The sequence below is a fragment of the Benincasa hispida genome, chromosome 9, assembly GCF_027475165.1.
Source record: "Benincasa hispida cultivar pf3 chromosome 9, pf3_genome.v1.1, whole genome shotgun sequence".
NCBI lineage: Eukaryota > Viridiplantae > Streptophyta > Magnoliopsida > Cucurbitales > Cucurbitaceae > Benincasa > Benincasa hispida.
Window position 1 is genome coordinate 39,561,435 of NC_143486.1, and position 13,116 is coordinate 39,574,550.

Sequence of the window (13,116 nt, forward strand, 5' to 3'; positions counted from 1 at the left end):
CCACCAAGAAAGTAAATGCAATTCAATACAACAATGGATTTGGAATATCAGAACCTAGCTCTGATACCAATTGAAGGAACTCTTATCAAAGAGAACCAGTGAGCAGAAGTAAGATCTTTCCAAGTTCATTGTGCAAGAATAAATGGGTTGACAAACATACAGAACAATTATGCATCTTGAACAAAACTACAACATGCTTTCTTAATAAAAAACAAAAGGAATGAGAAACTTACCCTTGAAGAACTCTTCTTTTGGAAATCTCTCGCTTTCACTAGCAATTGGACAGCAACCCCTCGCTCTCCTGAACAATCAAACAGCAACCTCTAGCTGTTGTCACAATCGCTTAGCCAATTGTCTAGCAATCACAAATTATCTGATCCACGAACAGCAACCCCTCGACACTACCATTTGGCAACCTTGGTATTCTTGAAGTGAGAATCCAGGAGGTGTGAGCTCTGTGTGAATTTGGTAATGTGAACCCCGAATCCTAATTTCTCTACTTGAGTATGTTCCCTACTGAGACTAATGTGGTGAGTAGGTTGATGTGGAAACTGGTGTGTGATGGTAGAGAAAATGGTGGAAAATTAGAAGAAAAGTGTGTATTTGGAAGCTTGACTTTTGGGGAAAAACTTGGAAAATTGGCTAAGTATAAACCTATATGATGGATGCGTTGGATGTGATGGATGGTACGGCTGAAGGAAGGAAAATTGAAGTGATGCGTTGGAAGGTTGGATGGCACAAGGGTAGGCGAGGACGCGAGCAAGGCATGCGTTGGAAGGGTGGCATGCATCGATGCACAGCGCTCAGCCAAGCGCCCATGCGTCGAGCGCCTCTGCCAAGCGCTCAACCTATGTGTCGAGTGCCTTGCCAAGCGGCCATGCATTGAGCACCCTGCCAAGCGCCCATGCGGTCGAGCAAGCCCTGCGAGCGATGCCCAGCGTCTATGCCACATGCCATGCGTTGGTGACCAACGCCTATGCCAAGTGCCATGCGTCGATGCTAAGCGAGCCTTATGGTGATACCTAGTGAGCCATGCATCGAGGACGAGTGGCCATCCTATGTGTTGGTGGTGGTTGGTTCTTGCGATGGTTAGGACTTGCAGTGACTAAGTGAGTTGGCTTACTGTGCGTTGATGGCATTATATGTTGAACATCCAAGGGTTGTGGACACATATGAAAGATGAGCTCACCTAGAGGACATCATCAAACATGTGTCTTCTTGGGAGGAAACCTTAAGCCTTAAGCATTTGAGGTGGTTGCATAAGAGGACATGCAAATTGAGCCCCCTTGCATTGGCTATATAGGAGAAAGACACTTAGATTTCGTTGATCAAAAGTTGTGTTAGTAGTGTGAGGAAGAAACACTTAGACATGCAACCAAGTAAGAGGTGTTGACCTTGGAGAATGTTTGGACGCTTATAAATAGGGCCAAGGATTTCTTTTCCAGACCACAATTCTAAAAGACATTAAAAAGAGTGGGAGAGCTGAGTAAACATTGTGTTGAGAGCAAAATCCATGCGTTGATTATAGAACTTCAAAGAGGACGCAGTGGACAGTGAAGTCTGGAAAACAACATCAACTTGGGATGAGGCGTTCTCCCAGTATACTCGTGCGTTTGAAGTAATTCTAAAGCCACCTGCAAGCTCTGAAAGTCTAGTTTTTAGGGTAGGGCTGATGAAGAAAAAGATCTAAGGGACTAGGCTGGAAATTGAGAAGAAGACAGAAGGGTCAGGCTGTCGGGTAAGCTTGAGCCAGTTTTGAAGATTTTGAGATTTCGACCAACACGAGAAGTTATGAGCCCAGATTTTAGGGTAAGCTTCCTGAGATATTTTAGAACATTTTTGTAGAAGGAAGTATCTCAAAATAAGGCTTAGAATTGTGAGTAATCTGAGTTGTAATTCGAATCTGGATTCTAGGGGTGAAAAAGGGAGCTCGAGGTAAACAAGGAACTTCTAGAGTGAAAAGTTCCTAAGCGATCGAGGTGAGTGTCTAAAACATTTGACTAAAATGTTTGACTAAAATATTTACAATGTTTTAAAGAAAGCATGTTTTAAAGAAGATTGTTTTCATGCCAGCTAGTTTTATAAAGTAATTTCCAAGCAAACAATGAGTTATGTTTTAAACGCATGCGTGTATGGAAAGTTTATTGAAAAGTTATTTATGTGTGTTAAATACACCCAACATGTGTTAGTAACTTTAAAGCCATGTTTTTATATTTGTTATACTTTACATGCTTTATAGAGAAAGTCATTTATGACTAGTTTTACTTAAAATGCAATACCAAAGAACATTTGAGAAGGTATCCGCCCAACTAGATACCGAAAGACATTTGAGAAGGTATCTAACCAACTTGGTACTGAAGGACGTTTGAGAAGGTACCAAACCAACTGGATACCGAAGGACATTTGAGAAGGTATCCTAGCAGCTCGATACTGAAGGACATTTGAGAAGGTATTTGAGCAGAAGTACCTAAGGTATGACGGTACTTAGTATGGCCACGTACACATAGGTAGATAGAGTCAGAGATTGAGCAAAAAGATTCTCTCTTGATTAGCAGTTGGTGTTGGGATTATTTTTAACCACAACAGGGTTATTCTCAACTGAGAAACGGTTTTACTGTTTCATGATTTAAACAACTTTATATATTTTATGCTTGGAAAATGTTTATACTACAGTACAAGGTACTGTAGAAGCTTATATTTCAGTTTAAACTCTTTATTGAGATTTTTGCATGAGAATCAGTTATCTTTCTTAAGTCACTCACTGGGCTAGCAAGCTCACCCCGTTTTCAAATGTTTTTCTTTCCCCCAGGTAGTGGTCAAATCCTCAGGAGATAGATCTGCATCTGCTCTGCCACTAAAGGATAAAGATATTGTAACCCGTCGGTTTAGGTGGTTACTGTAAATATTGTACACATGTTTCCGTTGTTCATATAGGGACTAGGGTTTTTGGGCTTTGGGACTTATGAATCTAGTGTTGTAATGACTCTAAACATGTTTTGTTTCTGAATTAATAAATTTTTGACCTAAAGACATTCCGCTGTATATGAGTTATATATTGGTATCAGAGTTATTCCGCAAGAGTTATTAGACAGTAAGTGTCAACCAAATGGTTGATAACTACTGCAGTCACGCCCTTTCCTAGGCTAAGAGGGTGGTCTGGAGGGGGGGGGGGGGGGGAGGGTGTGACAGGTAGAGGGAAGGAGAATGATAACAATCAAACTACACGATCAAGTAAGTGGGAGGAAGATTTTGTCTATCACATAGATCGAGAGTACTTGATCATTTAGTCTCTCGCTCTTGCTAGCAATCGTCTAACTTACTCTCGCTCGATCGATCGTTTAGTCTCTCGCTTTACACGATCGTTTAGTAAATCTGGCTCGATCGTTTAGTCTCCCGTGAGGCCTATCGTGTAGTCTTTCGTGAGTAAACAATGAGTGATTCACTTAAATGAAGCAACATCTTTAAAAAATGAAAGCTCTTTTCATTTTTATTCTTTAGTTATCAAAAACTGAAAATAACCTCCCACTTTACGGTTAATGGAGAAAATATCCAACTGAAAACAATTATCTCATAATTATTTTTATTATAAATAAATATAATAACTAACTTATCATATTATATTTATAACCTATAGTTTTAATATTAGATCATATGTAATATTTAACCATAGTTCTTTTCCCCTTTATTCAATAAAAATCATATTTATATCACCTTCTCCAATTAATGTATCTAATACATTAAATCAATTATATCACATATAATTGAACCAATTTAATTATACAATATACAATCAAATTCTCTCTTGTTAATTTGAACACTTCAAACTAACCCAAAAACTGATTCTCAACTTGAATCCATTGAGCTACCAAGGGTTGGACCTGTAACTTGAAGCTCCAACGATATGTGAATAACTAACTAAACTCGTTAATCACGAGATCCACCATCCGTTAACTATCAGACACTCCACTAAAGACCGACAACTGCACTCTTCTCACTACACATATATTTTTGTGTCCATTGGATATAACCAATCAACAGTACGATAACCCTTCACAAATCGCTCGTAAGTACAACTAGGTCAATTTACCGTTTTGCCCCTATAGTTACATCTAACTCCTTAAGTACCACTGATTCCTCTAATGAACAATACATCATAGTCCTACTATGAGTGAACACCTCTCGGGCCATGAGAAAGTGTGTGGCGCTACATCGTTTAAGCCCAGAATCAGTCATTAAGGGAGCAATCTATCTACTTACCTCTACTTCGAGGAAGGAGTGAATTCCATCTTGTGTAGCTGAGTTCTCAGCTCCCCAATCAGACGAATCCCTAAAGTGGGAGGTTTAAGTTGACAATCTGGCCACTCGAACCCATGCAAATCAAAGAACCGCCCTCATAGGCAGAAGTTCCCAACTCACTCAGGATTAAGGTCATGTTACCTATAGTCATCCTAGTGAAATGAAAGTCTCTGTCATGAACGACGTTATATAACGAGACTAAACATTTCATGGTCCGGTCTTATACAAACTCCTTTGTATAGGATACCCCCACTCACATATCTCCATATGAATGATCAGGATCAGACCATCTATAGCACTTTACAACACTTGTAACATGTATAAAGTGGGCCGTATTCGTAGTGTCACTAGGATAAGGTTTCCCTCCTTTATCCATATACTACAGACCATTTACGTTATCACTTAAGGCATGATCCACTTGTATGTCTCCACATACATGCTTAAGTTACAACGAAAACCAAGGATCTTATTTTATTGGTTTGTGGTTAATGCAACTGAAATATCTCATATTTCATAGACAACAGTGAAGAAAATATCTCATATTATTACATCACAAGTGTTTGTTCATACAAGTGTTTACAAACTACAAGACCCTACGAGATTTAAGGCATCAACCCCAACACCAGAATGGTCCTAAGTGGTAGTAGCAATGAATCAAGAGATTGAAATGCTTAAAAACAACCAAACCTGGGAGTTAACCTCATTGCCCAAAGGTAAAAAGGCTATAGGCTCCAAATAGGTCTTTAAAATTAAAAGAAATGCTGTAGGTGAAGTTGACAGGTACGAAGCTAGGTTGGTCGCTAAAGGCTACAACCAGAAAGAGGGAGAAGATTACACAGAAGTATTTTCTCCAATTGTGAAGCTTGTCACTGTAAGAATCTTGATTGTTATTGCAATCGTTCTATAATGGCCTATCTTTCAGCTAGATGTTAACAATGCCTTCCTACATGGGCACATTCAGGAAGAACTTTACATGAAGCCACCCCTAGCTACACCAATGTTGCTCCCAATCAAACTTGCAAACTTAAGAGATCCATCTATGGATTGAAATAGGCCTTTCGACAATGGAACAATGAACTGACTCATGTGTTGACTTCCTATGGTTTTTCTCAGAGTCTCAATGAAAATTTCCTTTTCATAAAACATGTTGATGGCATCCAACTCTACCTTCTGGTGTATATATGTAGATGATCTTCTTATATCTGAAAATTTAGTTGAAGAGATTAACAAGTTCAAACAGTTCCTAAATAAGTCCCTTTTTCTCTCAAAGATTTGGGACTGACCAAATACTTTATTGACCTTGAAATAGCAAGATCTTCCCCAGGAACATCTATATCTCAAATGAAATATGGATATGGTTCATGACATGAACTTACAAAATTCTAAAGTTGTTAGCACTCCTCTACCATCTGGATTATGATTGACGAAATTTAATCATTAGAAACTTGAGACACCTGAAAAATGTAGGAGACTGATTGGGAGAATGATGTATTTGTACATGACCATGCCAAATATTAGCCATAGTGCACAATAACTCAGTTAGTTTATAGACAGTCCTTGCCTTTCACATTGAAATGCAACTATTCATTTGTTGAAATACCTAAAAGAATACAGCAATAAAGGGCTCTGTATTCTACCGATTCTAACACAAATATCAAAGCCTTTTGTGATTTTAATGGACTACTTGTCTAGATTCAAGAAAGACCTTAACATGGTATTGTATTCTACTTGACAATTCATTAATTTCTTGGAAAACAAAGAAACAAGCTATTGTTTTCGAGTCATCTATAGAAACAGATTATTGAACCTTGGCCACTACTATATCATAATTCTAGTGGATAACTTCCATCCTTCAAAAATTGCATGTGAACTACTCTCTTCTAATACCGCTCTTTTGTGACAACAACGCTGCAATTCACATTGCCTCCAACCCTATCTTTCATGAAAGAAAAAAGCATCTTGATATTGATTGCTATATTATAAGAAACAAGCTCAAAGAAGAGTTCATCTCTAACTCTTTTTTCATTTTCTCATAGCAACTTGCTGACTTATTTACAAAACAATTGAGCTCGTTCAGACTTCAAGGCTTCATCTCCAAGCTTGGTTTTGGTTCCATGCTTATACCATCTCTAGCTTGAGGGATATGGGAAATACAACATTCATATTTGAAAATATTTATCAAAAGAAAAGTTTCATAATAGCATAGCAGTTAATAATTAAAATAGTAAGATTTATGAAGATTTATTCATTTAATTTATTTTTCTCATTTGATTGTTTTATTTATAGTTAGTTTTCCATTAAGGTTAGGCCTGGTCGGCCCCCTTTATTATTATTATTTTTTTTATCTTTAGGATAGCAATTTATTCTTTTCCTTTTTTAGGTTTTTCATTGTTGTTTTTTGAAAAACCATCCTTTAGAATTCCATATAATCTATCGTAAAAATATGTTTTTATTGAATCGTTAACTCAATGTTTCTTCAAAGTTTCACTCTCTTGAAGAAAAACTAAAATAAAAAAAGGGATTATTTTCCATCTGGCAAAGAAAATAAGGGCATTAAATATGCAAATGCATGAATGGTTGTAGTCTACAAAATAATCAAATATAAAAAAAATCCAATATACTTATATTAAATCTTTAAGAAAAGAGATCAACCACTCAATATCACAACATAAACCTTCATTTAAAAAGACCTCAAGATTAGTATCTAAACTCTTAAAATTGAGTAGAAATCGAGTTTGAAAACTTTTTTTCTCCATTGGGATACCTCAAAATTGGTTGAAAAAAATCAAATTTATAGAACTCTAGTCCTAGTGTCTCGCCTCCATTGACCATAATATCTTTAAAAACATGGGTGTCCCAAAATCTTTAAGAGGGCATATAACCCTTTTAAGTTGGGGTGGGGTGGGCAAAAAAACCCACCCAATGTTTGGTCAGTAATATTCAAATTTCTGTTTTCAAATTTTTTATCAGACAGATTCTTAGTTTTTTCTCTATTTTTTCTTTTATTGTAGTTTTTTTTGTTATAGTTTTGAGTTAAGGTTTTGTATTTTTCAACATGATTGGCTATACTCTACATTCTTGGAAATGACATATATATATATAAATAAAGAAGTAGGAAGATTATAAAAAATGATTTAGACATTAGCCCTTGTTGATTTAATTAAATTGTGCCTTGATTTAATGTTTCCATTTTATTCGTGCTTTTATGTGCTTAATGCCTATAATTTCTTGAACATGGATTATTTGAATTTAATGTTTCATTTTATATGTATTTTTGGAAGTGATTTTGAAATGGTTAAACTTATTTTGAAATTAGCATGTCTTTAATCATTCAAAATCATTTGATTGTTTGATTTTACACATATAAACTAGGTTTTCATACCATCAAAATTAATTTTGAATCATAAAAATATGTTGCACAATGAATTTGTAAATGAAAAAAAGTGAAAATTTAAATTTAATGGAAATAAAATATGAATCCATCTTGAATCTACATCCAGGTAAGTCATTGTAAACAAAAAGATAGGGGAATTTATACGGATGATCCAAAAATTGGACTCAAAATGACAAATGACTCTATTTTAAAAAATGTACCAAATGATTTATACTAACGTCAAATTTGAATGAAATTACTAAAATAAGTTGCGTATGCAGAAAAATCTATCTCTCTCCCGCTCTCGGTGACAACCCATTTGCAAACATCCATCAAATAGATGGATTGTCTTGTTTTCCTCGGAGGATGAAGGAAAATCGTGCTGGCCGGAAGAAGAAAAAAAGAAATGGTAAATATATAACTTCACGTTGACATCAACAAAAGACTATTAGCATTTTTTTCAAAAGTTCAACATTCACTATTTTGGGCCTTTAAAATAGATTTTTTTTGTGCAAATATTCCAAAAGATGGAGCTCTCACCTTCTTCCCAATTTAACTGAAATGAAAATATAGATGAAAAATCTCAATGCAAAACTCACTTCCCTCTTTCCATTCAATTCAAAACACATTCCTGAAGAGTTGTAGTTTTTTTAATTTAAAAAATGAATTAGTTATATTCATATATTTTTCAACAATACCAATATGTCAACCACCTCGGTAGCTAAAATATAAAATAATCTACTATTATAACCCAAATAAATCTATTAAAATTCAAAATATTAAAACTCAACTATAATAACTCAGGAGTATAATAATCAATCTTGCCCCAAACGTCCCTAAGTGTTTGGAATCACTTTTTTAAGTGTTTAAAACTTCCACAAACTACTGTTATTCATTATAAATCATCAAAGAAATTGTTTCCATTTCCCTACAAATACAAAGGGAATTAAAGTTTATGGCTTACCTCAAAACAATGCCAAAAAATTAAAAAGACAAAGAATATCCATCGCATAGACCAAAAAATCTACCTTTGTACTTACCGCAATCTTGCTATTAAGGATGATAAAACAAAAATGGACCCCAAGTTTTTTATATCCATAAATCCAAAAAAAGTGAAAACAATCTAACAACTACAAGGACCCATTTGAAACCAAAAATAAAGAACGATGTGAAAGGTAAAGGATTCATAAGAATAAAATGGAAAACACCACATTAAAATGGGGGCAAATATGCAAAAAGATTTCATTATTGTTTATTTCAATTTTTTTTTCAAGAAATTTGTATATAAATAGGAGGAACTGATCATAGGCTTGACAGAGTTAAGTTGAAATAATATGGAGGGTAGAAATACAAAGATGGGAATGGAAGGGGAGGAAATGTTAAGAGCTCAAGCTCACATATGGAACCACATTTTCAGCTTCATCAATTCCATGGCTTTGAAATGTGCCGTCGAACTCCGCATTCCAGACGCCATCAACCGCCATGGCTCACCCATCACCCTTTCTCAACTCCTTTCTTCTCTCCAAATTCACCCTCGAAAGTCCCAACACGTCCGTCGTATAATGCGTATATTGGTTCACTCCGGCTTCTTCCTAATACACAACAAAACTACCCAACAAGGAGATGATGATCAAGATCAAGAAGAAGCATACTCCCTCACCAATCCATCTCTTCTTCTTCTTCAACACAACCCTTTAACTTTGTCTCCCTTTTTGCTTTTCATGCTCGATCGAGTCCTCATAGAGCCATGGCAATTTGTGTCGGCCTGGCTCCTTAACGACACCGATAATCGAACCCCATTTGAAATGGCTTACGGGAAGAAATTTTGGGAGTATATGGGGAGTGAGACAAAAGATGGGGAGGGTTTTAATGCAGCTATGGGTAGTGATGGGAGGTTGGTGATGAGTGTTTTGTTGGAGAAATATAAAAGTGTGTTTGAGGGAGTTGAGTGTTTGGTTGATGTGGGAGGTGGGACTGGAACTGTGGCAAAAATCATTGCTGAAGCCTTTCCACAAATAAAATGTGTTGTTTTTGACCTTCCTCAAGTTGTGGATGGCTTGGAAGGAAACCATAACTTGATGTTTCTTCAAGGGGACATGTTTCAAGCCATTCCCCCTGCTGATGCACTTCTATTGAAGGTGAGAACAAAGTGAAATATAATTAATGTGTGCACTATTTTGTATGTTATAAGTTTTGTTCTTGAACTATACTTGTTTTTCAGAATTGATTTTGAAATCATTAGTTCTTTTGAAATTGTGATGTTTGACAATGATGAGGAAGTGATCTAAGGTGAGTTTAGTTTCACCTTTTAGTTGTTTAATTTTGAAAAAAAAATTGAAGTATTCGACAACTACTCAAAATAGATTTTGAAACACTCTTAAAGTGTGTATTTTAAATAATTGTTTTTATCAAAATAGTTTAAATAAAAACGACACTTTTGAAAAGTTTTTTTTTTTTTTCTATAGTCAATCTTGGTAGATAATTTGGAAATAGAAATTTGAAAACAATAGATTCAATGAAAACAACGTTGTATTTCATTTTCTAAGATATGAGTTTGGCAACAGATTTAGAAATTAGATTCTAATTTAAATAGTTATTTAAAATGTGTTACTATATATTTATAAATCATAAAAATAATTGTAGTTATCCACTAATATTTAGTTGTCAATGAATTATTATTAATTTATTTATGAATATAATTTATCTTTAAAAAAATATTATATAATAATTATTTTATCATATTATATAATTTATATATATTACATAATACATATTATATATATATTTTTTAAAATGAATTGAATTTATAACATGACATATTATATTTATAAATATTTTATCTTTCATTTAATAGAGTTATGCATTTTAAATTTTAAAATTCAAAATCTAGATACAATAAAAATAAAAATGTTATTTTTAGAATTTACACTATTTGGATTATAAAATTCGAAAACAATTTTTAAAAATAGAATTTGGGTTATATTTTCTTAACTCTGTAAAAACATAAAATAGAATCTAGATTCTCTACTAGGCCCTTAGTTTCTTATCAATCATTTGGGAGGGGACTACACATTGAATATTGTGTGATTGTGAGTGCTTTTCTTTTTAAAAACACACTTGTTTCATATAAAAAAGATTCCCTCCTATTTCCCTTTATTTTTATTTTTTTTATTTTTTCACAAAAATGGTAATTTTCTTTTTAGATTTTTACCATTTTCCTAATTTGCTCTTTCTAAAGTTTTTACAACGTTTACCTTTAATTTTATGCTTTTTTTTTAAAAAAAAATATCATTTTTCTCGCATTTTTTTTCTCTCCAATGGTTTTTAACTCTCTCGAGTTTTTTCTCTTTAACTCTTTTTTCCGTATATAAAGTTTTTTTTTTCTCTCATTAAAGTTATATTCTCCATAATTTTTATGATTTCCTCCGTTGTTTTTTAGGAATTATTTCAAATGGTAAAATTATTAAAAATATTTATAAAATATAACAAAATTGTAGAACTGTCAATGATAGACGCAGGTAGACACTAATAGAGTCTATCAATGTCTATCAATATCACTGATAGACACTGATAGCATTTATCATTGATAATTCTAAAATTTTGCTATATCTTGAAAATATTTTAATTCGTTTTTTTATATTTGAAAATAACCTTTATATATATATATATTTATAACTTTATTTATCTATATTTGAATTTTCGTTGTTTCTACTAAACTTCTCTCTAAATTTCTTCTATGCCTCCTAACATTATTTTTCTCTCTTAAATTTTTCTCTCGCTCTATTTTCTCTCTTGGACTTTTATTTCTCTTTATATATTTTCTATGCCTCTAATTTGTTTTAACCTCAAATATAATATTTTTTTAGTGATTTGATGATTCTAAAGCTACATCTGAAAACACGCATTAATCATTTAAAAAATACTTTAAATTTAGTTTAAATAATTTGTACAAGTATGCACGAAACTAAATATAAACATGAATTATCACACTTTTACAAAACTAATTATAATTAAATAATTTAGCTCAAACACTTATTCTAAAAGCCATCTGAAACATACCCTCAAGTCATTGAAAATAACTCTTAGTTTTGATGGTACAAGATCACTTTTAAAAGTGTACAACCAAAGATTAAAATGATGGTATGAAAATCACTTTTGATAAATCTTTTGTTAAAACCAATACTTCTAAAAACACTCCCAAACATGCCCTTAATTTAATCACGATTTTTTTTTTTTGTGAAATTAGTACGTGTTTGAGAGCGATGGTTGAAGTTGTGAGATTATGAGAAAAGATTAGGTGTAATTGACTTGGTAAAGTTGTGATTTTAAATTAATTATGTTTATTTTCTGATTTTAGAATTACCAAATTACTATAAACTAAATTTTAAAAATTTTAAAAATAATAATACATAAGTGACCAAATTTTACCTAAAAAAAGAAAGTGAGGCTAATTTCGAGGGCTTATTCTTGGTCAATCACCCCATTGAAAAGCACATTTCAACTAATTATTCAAAAGTCATTTCTATATTATTTTAGAATTTTCTAAAATAAAGTTCAACATTTGCCGAACATCAATTTTTTTTTAAAAAAAATGATTTTGACAATAACAAATGTAATTTTGACAAAGTGAAAATCACTCGCAATCATACCCATACTCCTCTGTATACCGTTCTAATGTGAAATAATGTGATAACACAGTGGATATTGCATGATTGGACCGATGAAGAATGTATAAAGATACTGAAGAAATGTAAAGAGGCAATCACAAGCAATGGAAAGATTGGAAAAGTAATTATAATTGATATGGTGGTAACCAATAATAAAAAGATGAAGAATGATAAGTTGATGACCGAATGTAAATTTTTTTGGGACTTGTTGATGATGGTTAATGTAGGTGGAAAGGAAAGGGATGAGAAAGAGTGGGCTCAATTGTTCCAATTAGCTGGGTTTTCTACCTACAACATCTTTTCAATATTAGGTTTAAGGTCTCTCATAGAGCTTTATCCATAATGTTGTCTCTCTTTAAATGTTTTGAAATTTGAGTTTGAAGAATTATATATTTTAATGTATGAATAAATTAAGTGTGATTTTATGTTGATTGTAGTAGTTAAACAAGAGCAAGTTTGGGATTGTTGAGTTTGTGTGTTGTGATAAACTTGTAAACTAATTTGATTAATATTGAAACTTGTTATTGAAAGGAAATGTGTACTTATTAAGAATGTGATTTACTCCATATCTTATTATCTTTAAAATATTGATTTAGATAATTAAAACTAATTTGTTTGACTTTTGTATTAAATAGTCTCAACTCAATCATCTAATCATTATGAATGAATGTTGGTAAACTATTGATATATCGGTGTTATACAGTTGAAATTGAATTTTGAACATGTTCTGATAAATTAAAAATATATTTAAGAAAATGAATTTTTTATTTTAAATACATA

At 33.0% G+C, this 13,116-nt stretch overlaps 1 protein-coding gene across 1 annotated transcript; it reads left to right on the top strand.

Annotated features, from left to right (window-relative positions):
* Positions 1 to 8,887: 8,887 nt before the first annotated feature.
* On the top strand, positions 8,888 to 12,871 carry LOC120086606 (trans-resveratrol di-O-methyltransferase-like). The gene is made up of 2 exons (XM_039043338.2): positions 8,888 to 9,807; positions 12,368 to 12,871. The coding sequence occupies exons 1-2, from the start codon at positions 9,004 to 9,006 to the stop codon at positions 12,677 to 12,679; spliced, it is 1,116 nt and encodes a 371-aa protein (XP_038899266.2). The 5' UTR covers positions 8,888 to 9,003; the 3' UTR covers positions 12,680 to 12,871.
* Positions 12,872 to 13,116: the final 245 nt, after the last annotated feature.

Excerpts from the sequence above, each read along its gene's own strand:
- LOC120086606 (XM_039043338.2), top strand. The coding sequence starts at position 9,004 with ATGGAGGGTAGAAATACAAAGATGGGAATGGAAGGGGAGGAAATGTTA. Across the intron at positions 9,808-12,367 it reads CTGATGCACTTCTATTGAAG|TGGATATTGCATGATTGGAC; the intron begins GTGAGAACAAAG and ends GTGATAACACAG.